Source organism: Pongo pygmaeus, chromosome 3 (genome assembly GCF_028885625.2).
Source record: "Pongo pygmaeus isolate AG05252 chromosome 3, NHGRI_mPonPyg2-v2.0_pri, whole genome shotgun sequence".
Classification (NCBI taxonomy): domain Eukaryota; kingdom Metazoa; phylum Chordata; class Mammalia; order Primates; family Hominidae; genus Pongo; species Pongo pygmaeus.
The window spans coordinates 154226961-154245189 of record NC_072376.2 but is presented as its reverse complement, the minus strand read 5'-3'; the positions used below and the strand labels follow the sequence as shown (position 1 = coordinate 154245189).

The 18229-nt window shown below is 35.1% G+C and overlaps 1 protein-coding gene across 1 annotated transcript; it reads right to left on the bottom strand.

Moving 5' to 3' along the window:
* Nucleotides 1–305: 305 nt before the first annotated feature.
* ZNF330 (zinc finger protein 330) lies at nucleotides 306–13939 on the bottom strand. Its single transcript, XM_054485717.1, has 10 exons — nucleotides 13709–13939; nucleotides 12341–12466; nucleotides 10310–10329; nucleotides 10141–10211; nucleotides 7967–8046; nucleotides 5109–5235; nucleotides 4536–4640; nucleotides 3315–3361; nucleotides 2151–2268; nucleotides 306–1077 (listed from the first exon to the last, which is right to left on the bottom strand). The coding sequence occupies exons 2-10, from the start codon at nucleotides 12458–12460 to the stop codon at nucleotides 803–805; spliced, it is 963 nt and encodes a 320-aa protein (XP_054341692.1). The 5' UTR covers nucleotides 12461–12466; nucleotides 13709–13939; the 3' UTR covers nucleotides 306–802.
* Nucleotides 13940–18229: the final 4290 nt, after the last annotated feature.

The following is an 18229-nucleotide window of genomic DNA, read 5'->3' as shown; positions in this document are numbered from 1 at the left end:
TGAAAACTGAAGCAGTTTGTAAAAAAATTAGAATGCTTTCCAAAACAAACAGAAAATACCGAACAAAAAATTAAATATAATGTCAAAAGTATTTAAGTGAAATAACAGATTTATGCAAAGAGAAATAAAATGTCCTGGGTAAAGCTTCTGTAATAATACTATTTCTGATACTATATCTCTGAAAAATGGCTAACTAGTCACCTTATCAATACATTTAAGGCATCAATAATAGGTACCACTGAGGATATACATTGTGAAGAAAGAGAAGAATAAGTCAAATACTAAAACATACTTATCATGACAACTCAAGGTGACATGAATATTTAATGAAAATTTAGAATATAATAACATATGACTCTCATTCTGTGGACATAAAAGGAAAAATACAGTAATTCATTTTACTCATTACATTTTACAAAATCAGACAAATGAACGAAGCAGTATTTTTTAATAAAAACAGTAATTTAATTTCAAACAAATATATTACCATCCTATTCCTTTATCTTGTATATATGTATCTAATTGGCAAAACAAACTTTACTGAAATCAGTAACAATCCAATCCATGATACTTCAATTGCTTCGATCAATAAACATCTTAAATTTGAAACTCATTTTTCTTATGCCATAAGCCTGATTATCAGTTCTATAAAAACGCTACACCCTATTGCTTGGCCCATTAAGTGTAACTAGTCTTCTGCACAAGGCTAAGTGGCTAAGGTACTTTTGAACAACCACATACAATTCATCAAGCACACACATCACTCCTGCTCCTCTCACACACGGCCACCAGAGCAGCTCCCCTAGTTCTCTTGTTCCTCATAGTGAGCATAGCCACTAGCATAGGTCCTTCCTAAATTCAAATTAGTAAACAAATCTGATGACTCAGTGTCTGAATCCTTTCTGCCTTCATCTTCTTCCTCTTCATCATCCTCTGCTTCATACTCATCCTCCTCCTCATCGTGGTAGCTAGTATCACCATACTTATCAGATGAAAGGTTCTTCCAATAAGCATCATACCCAGAAGCTCCATCTCCCTCTTCACCTCCAGTCTGCCTGCCAAATTTCAGGGAGCGTGCTATAGAAGACAGACAAGTACAAGGCATTTTGTTAGTTCCAGTTCTCTACATTCTCATCTTCCTCTATAAAATTTCATGAATTTCATTGGCTGCTTCAATCCCAAATGAAAAAATAGGTCATATTTTCCTAATTTTTTCACCTCAGTCTATATACACACCATACAAAATAAAAATTACAGTGTCATTTCATTAAATCTAGAAAACAAATTAGACCAACAGACCGCTCCAAAGGTATTAAGGCATGTTTAAAACGAAAATACCTTCCGTTTGGCCACTGACAGTTTATTTTCAAATCACATAAATCACAGAATACAGTTGATTTCGTATCAGTACATTTTTCTTAAGACAGCTATTTTACAACGCAGATGCCCTTAAAAACAAAGCCTGTCATTTCTTCTGCCTTAGTAGTGACACAAAGTTCAGTGCAGAAGATCAGCAAAATCATCAGTCTCACCTCACCATGCAACTACATCTGTGATTAAACAAAGCAGTCAGTCACTTAGAATTATGGTTCCATTCTGATATGTTTGGTTAAGAGTCAAACTTCTCTTTAACAAAATTGGGAGCTGCATTACTATAAGCATGCTTATTCCTTCACAAAAAAAGTTACATAAAAACCATAAAATAATTTCCTATAGTAGTGCTATATTACATAAATAAACATAGGTGCTCAAATACCACACACCTAAGATAGCTTCAGAGTGAATTTGACTTCTAAGTATTTAAGATTACCACCACTTTAATATTAAGGAATTATAGCTACTCAACTATTTAACAAGGAAGCCTCAACAAAAATAAAAAAAAATCACTCTGTATCTTAAATTTCAGTATTTGCTGTCATTAACTAAGGCAAATACCAAATATCAAAATGAATATTGGTATATTTAAGTAAAACTGAAAAACTTTTTCCACATATTTTCCTAAGCTGTAAAATTCCACTTGCTTAAAAGAACACACTCATCTTTTCAAACAAGAAGAGGCAATAAGAAAAACAGACCAAAAAAAAAAAAAAAAGATAATTTGTCTAAGTATGAAAGCAAAAATCACTTCCTTAGTATCTTAAGGGCCTTACTTGACATGCTAAGGTCCTTAGTCTCCTGAGTTTCATGCCCACATTTAGGACAAGGAGGCTGTTTTCCTTTTTCTTGCTTAAACACTTTGCTCCTTGTATGATCATCACAGAAACAAGCCTATATAGGAGAAGCAAAATAAAGTAAATAAATAAAAATGTAAAAATATACAAAAAGACAGTATTCAGTGTTTTAAAGATATAGCTTTGTTAAGGCAGTGAGATTAAGAATTTTGTTGGGAGCAGTCACACTTTTCATTTCATTTTCTTAACAGAAATGGTTTTTGTCAGGACCCTTCTGAACAATGATCTAACAAAAGGCAGACTAACTATATTGAGTATGACATGTAAGTACATTTAGCTGTTCACAAATATTTCAGTACTCATAAGGTCCCTGATGAAATGAAATAATGGTGAACAGCCTATTTACTCTCACACAGTGTATGGTCTAACTAGGGATGGAGACAGTGAAAAGGCAATTACAAGACACTAAGCACTGAAGGGGAAGTGCAGAGGGAAGGGCACTAAAGCAGACATCGGATTTGGGAAAGGCATCTTAGAGACAGGAAGTCTTAATCGCCACATGAAGAATGGGAGGGCAATAGGGTAAGCCAAGATGGAAAAGTATTCCAGACAAAGAAAACAGCACAGATAATGCCTGAACGCCATTTGGTAAAACTAGAACAGAGTTGGAAGATAAATAAGACATGGGGTTAGGAATATAAGAACTAGAGAAACGCTTCTCAGAGGAAGGGCATTGGCTGCATCTGTTTAGTAATCTTTGACGAACAAATGCTAGAGACTAGGCCTAAGGACACAGGAAAATTTGGAAATCTTTACCCAAACTCTTCTAAGCAGGTATATTTTGACATTAATTAAAATAGACTCTCATCATCTTGGTCAGAATGTTCTCCACTAAAAACACAGAGCCAGGATTCCAGAGAAATATGCACTAGCCACAACTCTACTACAAGGTGACTGGATGACCACTGGAAAGTCATGTAAGTTTTCTCAACTTCAATTCCACAGTCTCAAAAATAAAAGAATTAGACTATATAATTTTAAGGTCCCTTATAAATTAATTATAGCTACATATAAACCAACGACTGGTAGAGGGATATAGAGATTAAAAACAAAATCTAAAAAGAAAAAAATGCATTGGTATACCTTACAACGGAGACATGAGTGCTGACCAAGCCGATTGCATGAAACACCTGTGGGAAATAGATTAATTTTAAAATCCCATTATTTGGTTCTTAGAATTTTCTTTTGTCTTTTATCAAATCACTAAAAGTTTGCAATGGAAATATAGCCTTATAGACAGCTGCCTGTCTTTTGGGTTCAAATGCTATAAAACACACAAAGCTCCCATGCTGCAAATAAAATAATTAAATTTATTATTATACATTCTGCAAAAGGCGACGAAAGGCTCAAAAATGCTATATACTTCGAGATGCTCTTTTAATCTTTGAGAATTTTATATATAAATATTGCAAGAATTATATACACATGCATACACATTGTGTGTCTATGTGTGTGTAGTATGTATGTTGTATGTGTATCACAGAGATGACTTATCTACTTTAAATTTATAAATAAGTATAATAATTAGGATTTCATACCAGAACAAGAACCAAATTAAAGGAAGAGAATACCTGGGGAATTTCAGTCTTTTTCCTATAATAGTAACTACTATTTAAAAAGGGCTTTTTAAATGCCAAGTACCACATACTATAGTTTTATATGGTGTCTCATTTCAATGAACCTTCCAAGAAAGAAACTATGTGTAAAGATGATACTATTACCCAGTCAGCAATGCTGGCTCTCAACTGGAAAATACGTGAGAATTTTGCGTATTGGTTAAATACAGGTGCCTGGCACCCACCATGGACTTAAAAGATAGAATCTCCAGGGATGAGGCCTGGACACCTACATTATTTTTAAAACCTCCACAGGTATTTTTGATATACAGTCCTGTCTAAGAATCACTAGAACCAACTAGCAGAAACAAACAGGGTGGTATCTCTTACGGGAGGGCATTTGAAAATGGGAAGGAAGAAGGGTGAGTTTTGGTTTTTTATAATAATTTGAAGGTAAAAATGACATGTGGTACTCTGAACCACAAAAGGTGTAAGTCCTGCAATGCCTAATCAAATCAAGCCTACAAAATGAAGAACTGGCCCAACCAATATGCCACTGGCATCCCTGCTGAAAAATTTACAACTATATTCTGACTGTTTTGTTTTCTAGAAACAGAAAATAAAGACTGAGTTAAATTACAGTTCATGAGAAGCAGTATAAAAAAACTTGATTCCTTTTTCATTAAGATTAATAATTATACTATTCAGAATCTTGGGTATAAAGAACATCTAATATTTAAAAACTTACATTTAAATGTTTCTGCCTCTAAAACCTGGCAGCTGGCTTGATGCTCAAATTGATCATCTTCACAGAGAAAGTTATGGCAAAAAGAACAACTGAATATTCTGCCTCCTATTGGATTAAAAAAACACAAATGTAATTAAGATAAACTTTAATTTAAAAAAACTCGGATCTATAATACTACTTAGAAGAGATGGTAAGTTACTTTGGAGATACACCAAAATTGTTCAGCCATTTTTATTCTGATAAAAGCTAAAATGAAAACTGTTGAAGTCCTTGAAACTGAACTGAAACTGAAAAAAGGGGGCTCTTACTCTCCACTAGCTACCCATATAACACTTACAACGCTCAAAGAGACTACCTGCTCCACCACAACTTCCCTCCATGTTTGGGTAAACAATACTAGCATTGACAATAACTGACAGTATAGATCCCTTCTCTAACTACACTGATAATCAAAACAGTACCAGTAGTTAGGATTGCCAGTATCCTGAAAAAAATCTCAAAAACAGCATTCAAAATGTTTCAAAGTCAACCTTCACCTATAACAAAGCTCATTACTTGTGTCTAATGACTCACCATGGTCCCACACGCCTCGTTCACATTCAACACACTCAGCATCGGTAAGAGGGCAGGCACAGGCATGTGTACTGAGACATTTCCTACCATGGCAAACCCAAGCTTCACAGAAGTCACATATTGCACCCTGTAACCAAGGAACAAGAATACATAATCATTATCACCTGACCACCTGCAGCCATTGTTTAACCATGGCAACCATCAAAATTGTATACATTTAGCAATTTATCAACCCTCAATGACAGTAGGCAGCTTCATTTAAACATTTTACTACTCACTCTAAGCCAAAAATAAAAAAGGTTCTCTGAAAAACAACTTTTTAACAGCTATCCACAATATACAAAACTCAGTTACAAAGAAAAAAAGGTAAACTGTATACTTATCCTAGTATTATTTAATTAAGCCAAAGAGATGGAAGTATTTTCCTCAAAATGAATTTAATTCAAATAAAGTTTGAAGGAACCAACAGCTTAAGCTTTCTTGTCTATAATAATTCCTGTAACTACATTGAATTTTTAAATACTACCATTTCTGATTTTTAAAATACCTTCTTATCTATATAATATAATTGCATAGCTTTTCTAGAATTACTGAGAAATATGAAACTTCTGCCAGCTTCTTTTTTTCTCTTATGACAACTTATGTTTTAATAATAATTACACTTCTTTGTGAAAAAAAATTAAAGTAAAATATATGGAACTAAAATACAGGGTAAGATTCTCCAATTCTATATCAAGAAAAAACAATAACAATATGTTTCAATAAAACATTGACACCTACCGAATATTAAAAGCTAGAAAGAATCTTAAGAGAGTAGGATCAGACAATCTTTCCTTTATAAAGGAAAAGCATGGGGCCCAAGACTAAATCCAAGTCCCCGAGTTGGATTACAGGTGAGGTGAGATTTAAAGCCAGAATTTCAGAATCTCAATTCAGTATTCTATTATTCAAGGCTCTGAAACAAATGTAGTAAACAACAAATAGGAAGAATGTTTTTTGACTTGCAAAAATGGGTTATCAGTATAGCTAGCAAATCAACTATATCTCTTGGATCAGCCAGGGTTCTTGCAAAAAAGAGATGGTACTCTCAAACTAGGTAATCTAGAAGAGTTTTAATAGAGATAATTTGCAGAGGACAGGGAAGTTCTTAGGACAAACAGGAGAGGACTACCTGGCCATATAGAGAGAACTGCAGTCCTAAGAGAAAGGATAAAACCAAACCAGGATAACCTGGTAGGGAGTGAGATGAAGGAATAAACACCCAGATCTTATTCTCCTGCTGTTCTCAGGGGAAATCTGGGGAGGCAAATAGAAGATATCCAGAAAATCACTTTTCTAGAATTTACAACTAATGATATATGACTCTACTTAAATGTTTTCTTTATGTAAGAAGAAATTATTCACATTCAAAAAACACAGTGATTTTAAAAAATGAATTTGGCTGAACTTAAGCTACCAAGGAAGACTGAAACTGTTTTTGAATAAAGATAACTTGACAATCCTATACTTAAAATAAAGAGCAATTCACAAGATGATAATTCTCGCTCCTTGCTTCTATAATATATGCACATATGAAATATATCATAGGTCTCCCTCATAATAGAAGTTTACATGTTCTTGGAAATTTACCATAAATAAAATATTCCATTTGACATAAATATAGTATCATTTTCCTCATGGATTAAAATTTGAACAAAATTTTATTTGAACATAAAATCATACTACAACGCAGTAAAACTGGTTAACTCATATTTAAAAGGAAAACATGTTTCAGGAAAAAGAGCAAAATACATCACATAATCCAATTGGTTTTATTATTCAAAAAGCTGAATTTACTTAAAAAAATCCTATATGTAATGAAGAGGTATGTTAAATATATACACTTTTTTGAAATGTAAAGTTTTAAAGAACACTATTATCCTAGGTTCGTTTGGAACTAAGTTGCTTATTTAACCAAAGGCTTAAACGTTGGTTAAGCAGGGCTTTCGGTACACTAAATACTGTTTTGTGAAGTCTGGTTAAGAGATATTAGAAAGGTACCACTGAGTATATACCCAAAGGATTATAAATCATGCTGCTATAAAGACACATGCGCACGTATGTTTATTGTGGCACTATTCACAATAGCAAAGACTTGGAACCAACCCAAATGTCCAACAATGATAGACTGGATTAAGAAAATGTGGCACATATACACCATGGAATACTATGCAGACATAAAAAATGATGAGTTCATGTCCTTTGTAGGGACATGGATGAAGCTGGAAACCATCATTCTTAGTAAACTATTGCAAGGACAAAAAACCAAACACCGCATGTTCTCACTCACAGGTGGGAATTGAACAATGAGAACACATGGACACAGGAAGGGGAACATCACACACCACACACCGGGGACTGTTGTGGGGTGGGGGGAGGGGGGAGGGATAGCATTAGGAGATATACCTAATGCTAAATGACTAGTTAATGGGTGCAGCACACCAGCATGGCACATGTATACATATGTAACAAACCTGCACGTTGTGCACATGTACCCTAAAACTTAAAGTATAATAATAATAATAATAAAATAAAATAATAAAATAAAAAAGGTACCACTGAGAAATGAAATTCTGTTTAGATCAGCATGAAGTTTCCATGCCTTGTATGTTTCATAATAAGAAAGAAAGAAGCAGCTAGAAACAAGTGGGTACTAAGGGAAAATCATACAAAAAGCATGCCACTGATAATCCAGATAACTACAGATTGACTGAAACAAGGGACAAAGCAATGATATTTAGAAAAAAATAACCGCTGATCAGAATGACATTCTCTTATCTTTGAAAACGTACTAGTCTAAGAGGTAATAAGAAGCTTACCACCATTGCAAGGCCAGTACTGTATACACCAGCATGCTTTATGACACAGTCTGAAGACTTCATCATGCACTTTGTTTTCCCTAATGAAGAAAAACATTTGCACTGTTAGTCTTGCAAAGGAATACATACCAGTACTCACGAATTCCTCCTTTTATCCAGCCCAAGTTCCTGAGGAAATAATTTAACAACTAATGAAATTGAATCAGTATTTACTGCTTACATAACTAAAAAGAGAAAATGGATATAACTGAGACTTCATTACTCGAATCAGACTTTTCAGATTACACATTTACTAATAAATTTGTAAAATGAACTATACAATAATATATATGCTAATTTGTTTGTACTAAATCAGAAATTGCAGGTTATGCTTTGTAATCTAATGATCATTTTAACAGTTTAAAAACTTATCAATCTTCAGATTATTCAAAACAATTTTTAAAGGAATGCTTTTTATAATAAATTTTACATTTTATAATTCACAATAAAAACTGTGGTTTGAAGTTATTTCTTTCCACAGAATAATACCTCAAACCAAACCAAATAATGATTATGTAACTTATCAAGTTAATGTAATTTTATCCAAACATAAAAATTTACAACAAAGCCCCCAGTTAAACATTTTCCCAACAAAATTTTGAAATAGTGCCCAAATAAGCACAATAAACAATACGGTGATACAGCTACAAATCACCACACAGCCACTAAACCTCTGATCTAGAAGCAAATTACATTACCAACTCAAAACACTATCAGTAAATTTGCTTATCAGATATTATGTGAGAATTAATGATGACATTAATCATCCATCTGAGACTCCACAAAATGGAACACAAAAGAAACAATTTTCCGTTATCTTGATTTCCTAAGGAACAAAGTTAGTAGGAAATAGGAAGAGAAACTGGAAATGAGAGGCAGCAGCTACCCAACTGTTCCATGTCCAACACTAAGAATCAGTAAATGAGAAATGTATCCATCTAACAACACTACAAAATTTAAGCCCAGAGACACTGAAAATATGGGTAAGTCCTAGCAAGAACTTACCTCTTAATCTTCCACAAACTCTATTTCCTTACTCTACATTCATTACTTTTTGCAAAACAAGGCTATAAAAACTACCATATGAGTGTTCCATATAGGCCAGTTTTCTCTTTTTCATTAATTGTAGAATTGAAAAGATATCTTCTTTGAAAGCTAGAACTACACTAGAAATATTCAGGGACATAGCCCTAAACACTACTAACTTTCTGGAATATTATTACATATAAACACACTTAAATGAGCATACCCTAAATTGTTATACCTGAAATTATTATTATTATCTCATAAATAAAAGCCATACTTGTTCATCAAAAGTTGGGGGTGATGTAAATCTAGAGTAATAAAGTTAATTGGGTTTCTTTGTTGCAAGTCTTCAGAACTTCTAACATATAAACATATAATAGAAATCTCCCAGATCAGAATGAGAGGATGCATGCAGTATTTCTCAAATGTATATCCATATATATTTTTCAAGAAATATCCATTAACATTTCAGGAAGTCTGTGGAAGACTATTTGGGAAACACCCATCTTGTTAACATTTAGTTTTATTTTGTATAATCATTTTGGGGTACAAGTCTCCACCTATACTTAAGAACGGGGCACATGACTTAAGAACTCTATTTCAATCACCTGGGAATACATGTGAGGAAACTCATGAATCATATGGTAAGCATCAAACACAAAAACTACTGATCACAAAATAAGTACCAGGTAAATGTGGAATAAAATTATTCCCAATGGTCTAACACACTGCAGGTAATATCAGCAGGAATCAAAATGTAGATAAGTAAACAAACAGATACTGACAAGACTAAGGTAGTATAACTAAAAGTTCAGGATCACCAAATGTTATGTCTGAAATCCGATCTTTCACTGTTTAAAAACGCTTATTGGCAACCTGTATCTAACTTGTACCTTAATTATTTTCCAGCATTACATCAAAGAGACAAAACCAAGGCTTGATAGTTTTTTGGTAGGCAAAATAACATGTTTTGTTATTTTGTTAATGGTAAGGCATAACATTATCAACAATTGTAAGCACTGTAACCAATAGCAACAAACCCACCCAAGTTCAAATTGTTGAACTACCAGTTGATAAAAAGCATATGTCCTTAATTATTACATACTTACCACACTGTGCACAAATTGGTAACTTCTGTACAGAATTACAAAAGTAGCAAAATGCTCTATTCTTCTGCCGCCTTGTCATGTAAAATAAAATTTTAAAATATGGTCAATGTCAGATGAAAGGTCAGAGGGACAATTTTATTAAAGGTAGATAGAAAAAAATAAAATTTACCTCTGACACTTGTCACATTCCTGTAACATATAAAAATATCACATTAATTTTTCTGCCGACTGAAAACTGCAAATTTACTTGTATTACAAAGAATAACCTGCTTTTCAGGTTAAAATTTAAGTGACACTACACCAAAGCCCCAACTCCACCCATGTATACAAGCACCTACCCATGCTTAAATAACAAAAGTATGCAAGAGAGAGATACTCCGGGTATATGATTCCCGGAAGAAGTGGCATTATCACAAAGGAGGCTAAATACATTGGTAGTTTGTTTTTCAATTGTTTGTAAGGAATAAAATACCACAGAATGAACACAAGAACTATCCTTTTGATAGTTAAGCACATTCTAAGCCTTATGAAACGTTAACCACATATTATTCCAAATGAAGTGGGTGACCCTTAAAATAATGCATTTATCTAAGGCACCATTCCAAAGAGAATACAAAATAATAAAGTTCACAGAAAATCCAGATTCCTAAACATGGTTTTAAAAGCTCTCCACAATCTGGCCCCTAACCACTTTCCAAACCTTCTTGGCCTATTCTTTTTAGACTCAAGTCACTAATGGTCAGCCATTCCCCAAATATGTCTTATATTCTCTCTTCTCCATGTCTTTACTTATTCCAATACTTTTCCCTGAAAAGTGCCTCCTACCTGTTGAAAGTTCTGGTGAAAATCCCACCTCCTCTGTGAAGTGTACCCCTTCCACACACAGCCAACTTTATCACCTCTTAGTCCTAATAAATACATTGTACCTTTATTGAAGCACTTCCAAAATCTAGCTGTCATTATATATATTTAGGCATGCCAGTCATTTATTGTTTTGTCTGCCCAGAACCTTTCTTCTCTGGAAAGGACTCTTAAACACAGAAGAGTGCCTCACTGTCACATCTGTGCTATGTAATCTGGCCTCCTCCAACCAACCCCAATAAATGTTAGCCCTGGGACAGGCACTGGGTGAAGTCCAGCCTTTCAGAGTTCTTCCCTTCTCTGAGGCACAATATGTGACGTGAGACATGCAAGCTACCTGTAACTAAGAAACCCAACAAATGGAGTAACACAATATGAAAAAATGGAACTAATAAGGAAGAAGAAACAAAAGCAAAAGATAGAACTACAAGTTGTTCCAGGTTCCAATTGTCCCTGAGTCCCAGGTATATCCTTCCCCTTCCCAGCAATATGAGTTATTCCATTATCCATTCAATAAACCATTTTTCCCTAAGATTAATTTAAGTTAGATTTCTGTCATTTATAAACAAACAAATCATAATATACAACATAACTGAGCTATAAACTTCTGGAAATAGGGACCATGTAATTCATCTATGTATCACCAACCACAGTGTCTGAAATAATACCTGGCACAGAGTAGATGCACAATAAACGTTTGCTAAACTAAGCTACATTAAACAATTCATATGTTTGACAAAACAAAAGGAGAAGGAAAAAACAGGAACAGTGGGAAAAAAAAACAAAGAAAGGAGTGGAAACAGAACTGGAATAACTCTACAGTCAATGAAAGAGGTAATGATGACCTAATTGTTTGCTTTTTCGCATATTTCAAAATGCATATTTCAAAAGCAGCAACCATTCAAAGCAGCCCAGAAATTATCAGGACTAACCCACTTAGCACAGGCAGATAATGTAATAGAACAGGAAGCCAACAGATGTTAAGTAGGAAGTTCAGAAAAGAGAAATGAAAGAATTGCTAAGAAAATATGATGAAAACCCAATAAGACTAAGGCATTAAAGAAACTGGAAAATGAAAGTTTCTATTATCTATTCTTGTCCAATATCTACCTTTATCACCAACAGCATGTAAAGTAATATGCTAGGTTTTATAAATAATATAAAATCCAACAACAATCACTGCTACTCAGTGAAATCAACAGACGTGCCAGAGATACTAAATTCAGCAACAAAATATATGCAAAAACACTGTCTTCACTAAAATTTTATTCAGGTGTACTTCAGATAAAATAGTATATAGTTTTTTCAACTACCAACTGATATCAAAAAAAGCTGATACCATTGAGGCATTACATGGATGTTTAGCTAAATCTATAGTGCTTCTTGATGCTCTTAGTTGTTTTTCACGTTCTCGGCGGTTCTCAGCCTTCTTCCTCGCACCAGTCTTTTTTTTAGGCATTTTCCCCTATTTTGACACAAGAGAACAGAAAAGATATAACTGACTGACTTCATTTACTATTTTAATAAACTAAGAAATAGTATAACAAAGTGTCCTTATTCTTGTTAAATGTTAAACTCTATCCTTTCGATAGTTAAGCACATTCTAAGCCTTATGAAACGTTAAGCACATATTATTCCAAAGGAAGCGGGTGACCCTTAACGCATTTATTGGCACTAACGATTCTAAAAATGTAAACGTCAAAAAAATTTACCCTAAAACACAAACTAGTTTTCTTTTCCCACTAAGAAAAGTTTCTCTAATGATAAAGTATTCTGCACCTCATTAAAACAAATGAATCATGTATCATTAGCAAAAAAAAAAAAAACATTAATAAGAGCATTATTTACCCAGTTTATATCGCTTTTTTGAGCTATATATTCAGGTGACCTGACGCTGCCAACACCTTAAGTATAACAAGTCTAATTTTTCCTATGTAATATGTAAACAAAACATCTAACAGTCAACAAATAACACTATTTATTAACTACAAATCAAAACATTCTGAAGATATTTAAGGTATTAGTTGCTTTGACTCTAACAAATGCTCTTCCCTCTACACGCAGTGAGCATGTAATTTTAACGGGGTTCAAATTTACGTTTAAGAGTATGTTTAATTTTCATCATTTAGTTGAAATACAAGATTTTTCTAAACTGAAGTTTTCTGAACTGAATGCTCAATTAAAAAAATAAGAAAAAAAAACAGGTGGTAAGCAGTACGGTAGCAACTGAAAAATAGCCAGATTTAATAGGTGGTTACTTCGGTAACGTAACGCCCAGACCACTAAGGCACCATTCCAATATGTAAAACGACAAAATCTAGAGGGCGTGCTGCCCTGGCCAAAGAACCTCAGAAAATAATCACGAGGTGATCATGCGGATTAACTTTCTGCGTCCTCAGAGATATCCTCTGAATCCTCTGATAAAGTTAAATCTCATTTTTTTTTCCTCCAGTTTGTTCTGCACGCTCAAAAGAGTCAATCTTCTCAGCCTTATACGGGTTCAAGCCCTTTTCCGGTAACACTCCAACTTCTTGCGTGCACTGCGTGTGTCACCAAGTGAGGAAACAGGCACAGGGCACTGCGGCTTTAGGAGTCCAGCCTGGAGCTGGAGGACCCAGTGGGGCGGAGGGGCGTCCTGGGGAGAAGCGGCGGAGGTGCCAGGCGGCTCGGGGACCCGCAACCGTCACCAGCCCGCGGGACACCCTACCTCGTGCGCGCTCCGGGCAAACCTCGCTCACTTTCGCCGGGAGACCGGACTCACTCAGGGGGCCGAGGGACAGGGAATGGCGTGAAGCCCACCCGCGACAGCAGTAAAACCAACTCCTGGACCAGGACTCCGGGAAAGACGGTACTAACAGCCAGGAAGGCTGACAGCCGGTTCCGGACACTAGGAGACGGACCGGACGTCCTTTTACGACAGCAGCTTCCTTACGGCTGACGTCATAGGACGGGACCCGCCCACCTCTGTTCGCTCTGCCCCTTCCCCGCCCACTTCCGCGGGGGCCAAAGCCCCATTCCTAGGCAGAGGATCTGCAAGAAAAGGAAGGGAATGCGAGGGAAAATAGGGACGCAGAAGGCGGGAAAGCAGGGGAAGGCCCCCTCAGTTTTACTCTTTTAGAAAAAGGAGAAATCTAAAAGGAAGAGGAAAATGAACTCACAGACTTGGTACTGGATCAATTGACTGAAACAGCAAATTCATGCTTAATTCTGTTGGAAAGCTTTCCCCACCTCTACATCTTCCCTGTCTCACATCCCACCTTTTCTTGGTTGCTGCGCAAACTGTACCTTCAGTTGCCTGATAAACTTCCTTACTAGCCTCCCATGTCTGTTATTTCTGTTGTGCCCTCTGGATTCCATTCCTTTGTGAACAAATCATCCCACATTTTCTACCTCTAATGTGTGCTCTGCCTGCTTTTAACTGAAACCTGATGATCCTCCCCCTGCATCAGAGTCTCCTTCCGATCAAGCACCTCGACCTTTGCATAGCCGACCAAGCTGGGTTTCCTAATCTCTTTCGGAGCTCTGCCGCACTTAGGATTCAGTACCAGGCCTATTCCTGTGCTTTTCCTGCCCTCCCCCTCCAGGAGATAAAAGCCTCTTTATTTGGACCAAAGAGGCCTTCTGGAATTTACTCTTAGATTTTGATAGCCAACTAACCACTCTCAGCTTTTCTCTATTTTCAAAGAATCAATTTTACTTAGCAGTAACAGTCAATGCCACTGTCATTAAGGTTACTATTTCCCTCATAGTTCTCAAATGCCTGATATATTTTACCTACTCGTATATAATCTTACATTAGAATACCACCCCAGTTTCATTACTGATGAAAGTTTTAACTATTGCACTGTTGTTACCTTGTGCCGAGGTCTGTCTGTCCTACACCTACCACCGAGGGGGTCCTCATTGATAGTCACATGGCCTGTGATTCAAATCATAAATCCCATCTTAGCCTACTATCTTGAACCGCTCCTGACACCAACTGTTTTAGGTTGGCTTCCCCAGGAAGCATACTCTGAGTCAGAGAAGAGTATAATGAGTATGTTAGGCAATGCTTTCGGGAACAACATCTGCAGAAGAAATGGAAGCAGGATTGAGCAGAGGGAAGAGTTGACCTGCAGTGAAGTCTCAGTGAAGGCCTCGTTTTGAATCTGGGATATCCCTTCAGAGTTGTCTTGAGTTAAGGGAGGTGGGCTGGGCCTTTATACACCTATGACATTTAGTCACTGGATGAACGCTGCCAAAGGAGAAGAGTGCAACCTTGGGTTAAAGGACTCCTGAAGAGGGCCAAGAGCTGGATTGTGTTGGCTTGCTGCACTCTCAGCAGCTCAGGAAATAAGTCTTTCATTGAGGAAGAGGGATCTGGGTAGTGCCTGCCAGTATTCACTACCAAGAGTGATGGCAAAATAATATTCTGACAAAGACAAAGAACCTTTACTATTCACAGATACTCAGTGAAAGAATTTCAAAGGGTGGTCTTCACAAGATGAAAATGGAATTTAAAAGGCAGGGGGGAATACAAAAAGTAATAATAATCAATTTATTTCATATATAGGATAAATCTAAAACATTATATACAACAACAAAATTATAATAAGCAATTTGGGATATGAAAATTATAAGGAACTGAAATATTCTATAAATTCAATGCAATTCAAATCAAATCCTCATATAGATTTTTTTAATGGAATTTGGTTAATTGCTCTCTCAAATTCATAGGAACAATTAAAGATTGGAAAGCCCAGACCATTTTAGTTATACAGGCAGAAGGATACTTTTATTTATTATAAAGCTCTAGTAATTAAAACAATATTGCATAGTTTCAGGTGTCAGCAAATAAATGCAACTGAATAGAAAGGCTAGATACAGACTCACATACATTTGGATATTTGGCAAATGGTGTGGGTTGCATTAGCATCAGTAAGAAGACAGGTATTATTCAATAAATGAGGCAAAGACTATTGGTGATCCATATGGAGGAAGATAAAATTAGATCCCTATTAACAGAACATATTTAATGAGTCCCAGGTGGAAGGACCTAAATATACAAAGCAAAAATAAAACTATTATAAGAAAACAAAGGAGAATGCCTTTATGATATTGAAGTAGAATGATTTATTAAGACACACACACAAAAAAAATTTAATGAACAATGAATTCAATAAAATTTAAAAACTTCAGGATGATTAAAGACATTATAAAGTAAAAAGGCAAATGAAAATGAGGGGAATGAATTTTGACACCCACGTAACTGACAAAAGATTTATATACAGAATAAATGACACCCATAAGATTGTCCAAAATGTAAAAGCCTGGCAGATCAAAGTATTGGTGAAAGGCGGATAAACAAATTTTAAGCAATTCTACTGGGAGTATAAATGTTAAACCTGTTTTGGAGAACCACATGGCAATGTTAAGTAAACGTAAATATGTGCAAAACTAAAGATTCAACCATTGTCCTTCTAGGTCTCTACCATAAGAAATTTGCATACAAATATACAATGATACCATAGCACAGTTCAACAGCAAAAATTTTTAAGCAACCTATCTTTTATTAGGAAAAGGAACAAATAGCATGCTATCTATATAGCAATTAAAATTCATAGATTTTATAAGTATCAGTATGGACTAATTCCTAAATTTGGGGGAGATATTTGGTGAAAAATCAAATTGGAATGCCGCATATGTAAAATTGTAAAGCAAAAATCAGTTGTATACATTATCATTTACGAATATATATATATATATATATATATATACACACATATATATATACACACACACAGACACACACGCACCTTGTAAAAGCACCAAAAGATAACTGGAAATGTTACTAACTTCAGATTATGGTTACCTCTGGAGAGGGAAGAAAAGATGTATGATGTGGAGTGTTAGCCATACTTTTAGTTTTCAGAACAATACTAATTTTAAAACATATATATTAATAATCCTCAACAGCCACCAGAATGGCTAAGATTAAAAGACTGGCAATACCAGCAACCAAGTGTTTATTGGTAAAGACGTGGAGTAACTGGAACTGTCATCCAGTTTTGGGGGTTGTACATGGACTACCACTTTGAAAATTATTTAGCTTCATGTGTTAAAGAATATATACATATATATATCCTTTATATATATATATCCTTTATATATATATCCTTTATATATCCTTTATATATATACTTTATATATATGTATGTGTATATATATATATCCTTTATATATATATGTATGTGTGTATATATATATCCTTTATATATGTATGTGTATATATATACATATATCCTTTATATATATATATATCTCTCTCTCTCTCCAAAATGCATACCTGTATTTACTACAATATATGTAAAATAGGACAGGCATGGTGGCTCACACCTGTAATCCCAGCACTTTGGGAGGTGGAGGCAGGCGGATCACCTGAGGTCAGGAGTTGGAGACTAGCCTGGCCAACATGGTGAAACCCGTCTCTACTGAAAATACAAAAATTAGCCAGGTGTGGTGGCAGGTGCCTGTAATCCCAGCTACTTGAGAGGCTGAGACAGGAGAATTGCTTGAACCTGGAAGGCTGAGGTTGCAGTGAGCCGAGATCCTGCCATTGCACTCCAGCCTGGGCAACACGAGCAAAACTCCGTCTCAAATAAAATAAAATAAAAAATATGTACGTAAAATAGTGTTTATGGTAGCACTATTTGCAACATCTCCAAAACTATAAACATCCCAATTATCCCTTAACAGCAGAATGAATGAATGAATTGTGACATATTCATATAATAAAATATTAATATTACACACTAACAAGAGTGTACAAACTACAGTCTCACGTAACAATATGGATGAATGTTGAATGTCACTAAAATAATGTTAAGCAAACAAATCTCACAAAGGAAAAAAGAACACCATGATTTAATTAAATAAAGTTTAAATATAGTCAAAATTAATCAGATTAGAAGTCAGGATAGAGGTTACCTTTGGGTGAAGGTAGTGACTTCAAAGGCTCACAAGCAGAGTTTCTAGAGTAAAGGTAATGAAAACATCCTACTTATGATGACTGTGTTCAATCTGTGACCTTTCATCAATCTGTATTATAATTTATGTAATTTATGCATGTTTCATTTTGCTACAAGGTTTTAAAAGAAATATTAAAATAGAGGCAGGAAAGTATGGATGAAAGTCTTAAAATAAGCCATCTATAGTAGTTCTTCCCAAACACTTACTTGCTGTGACATAA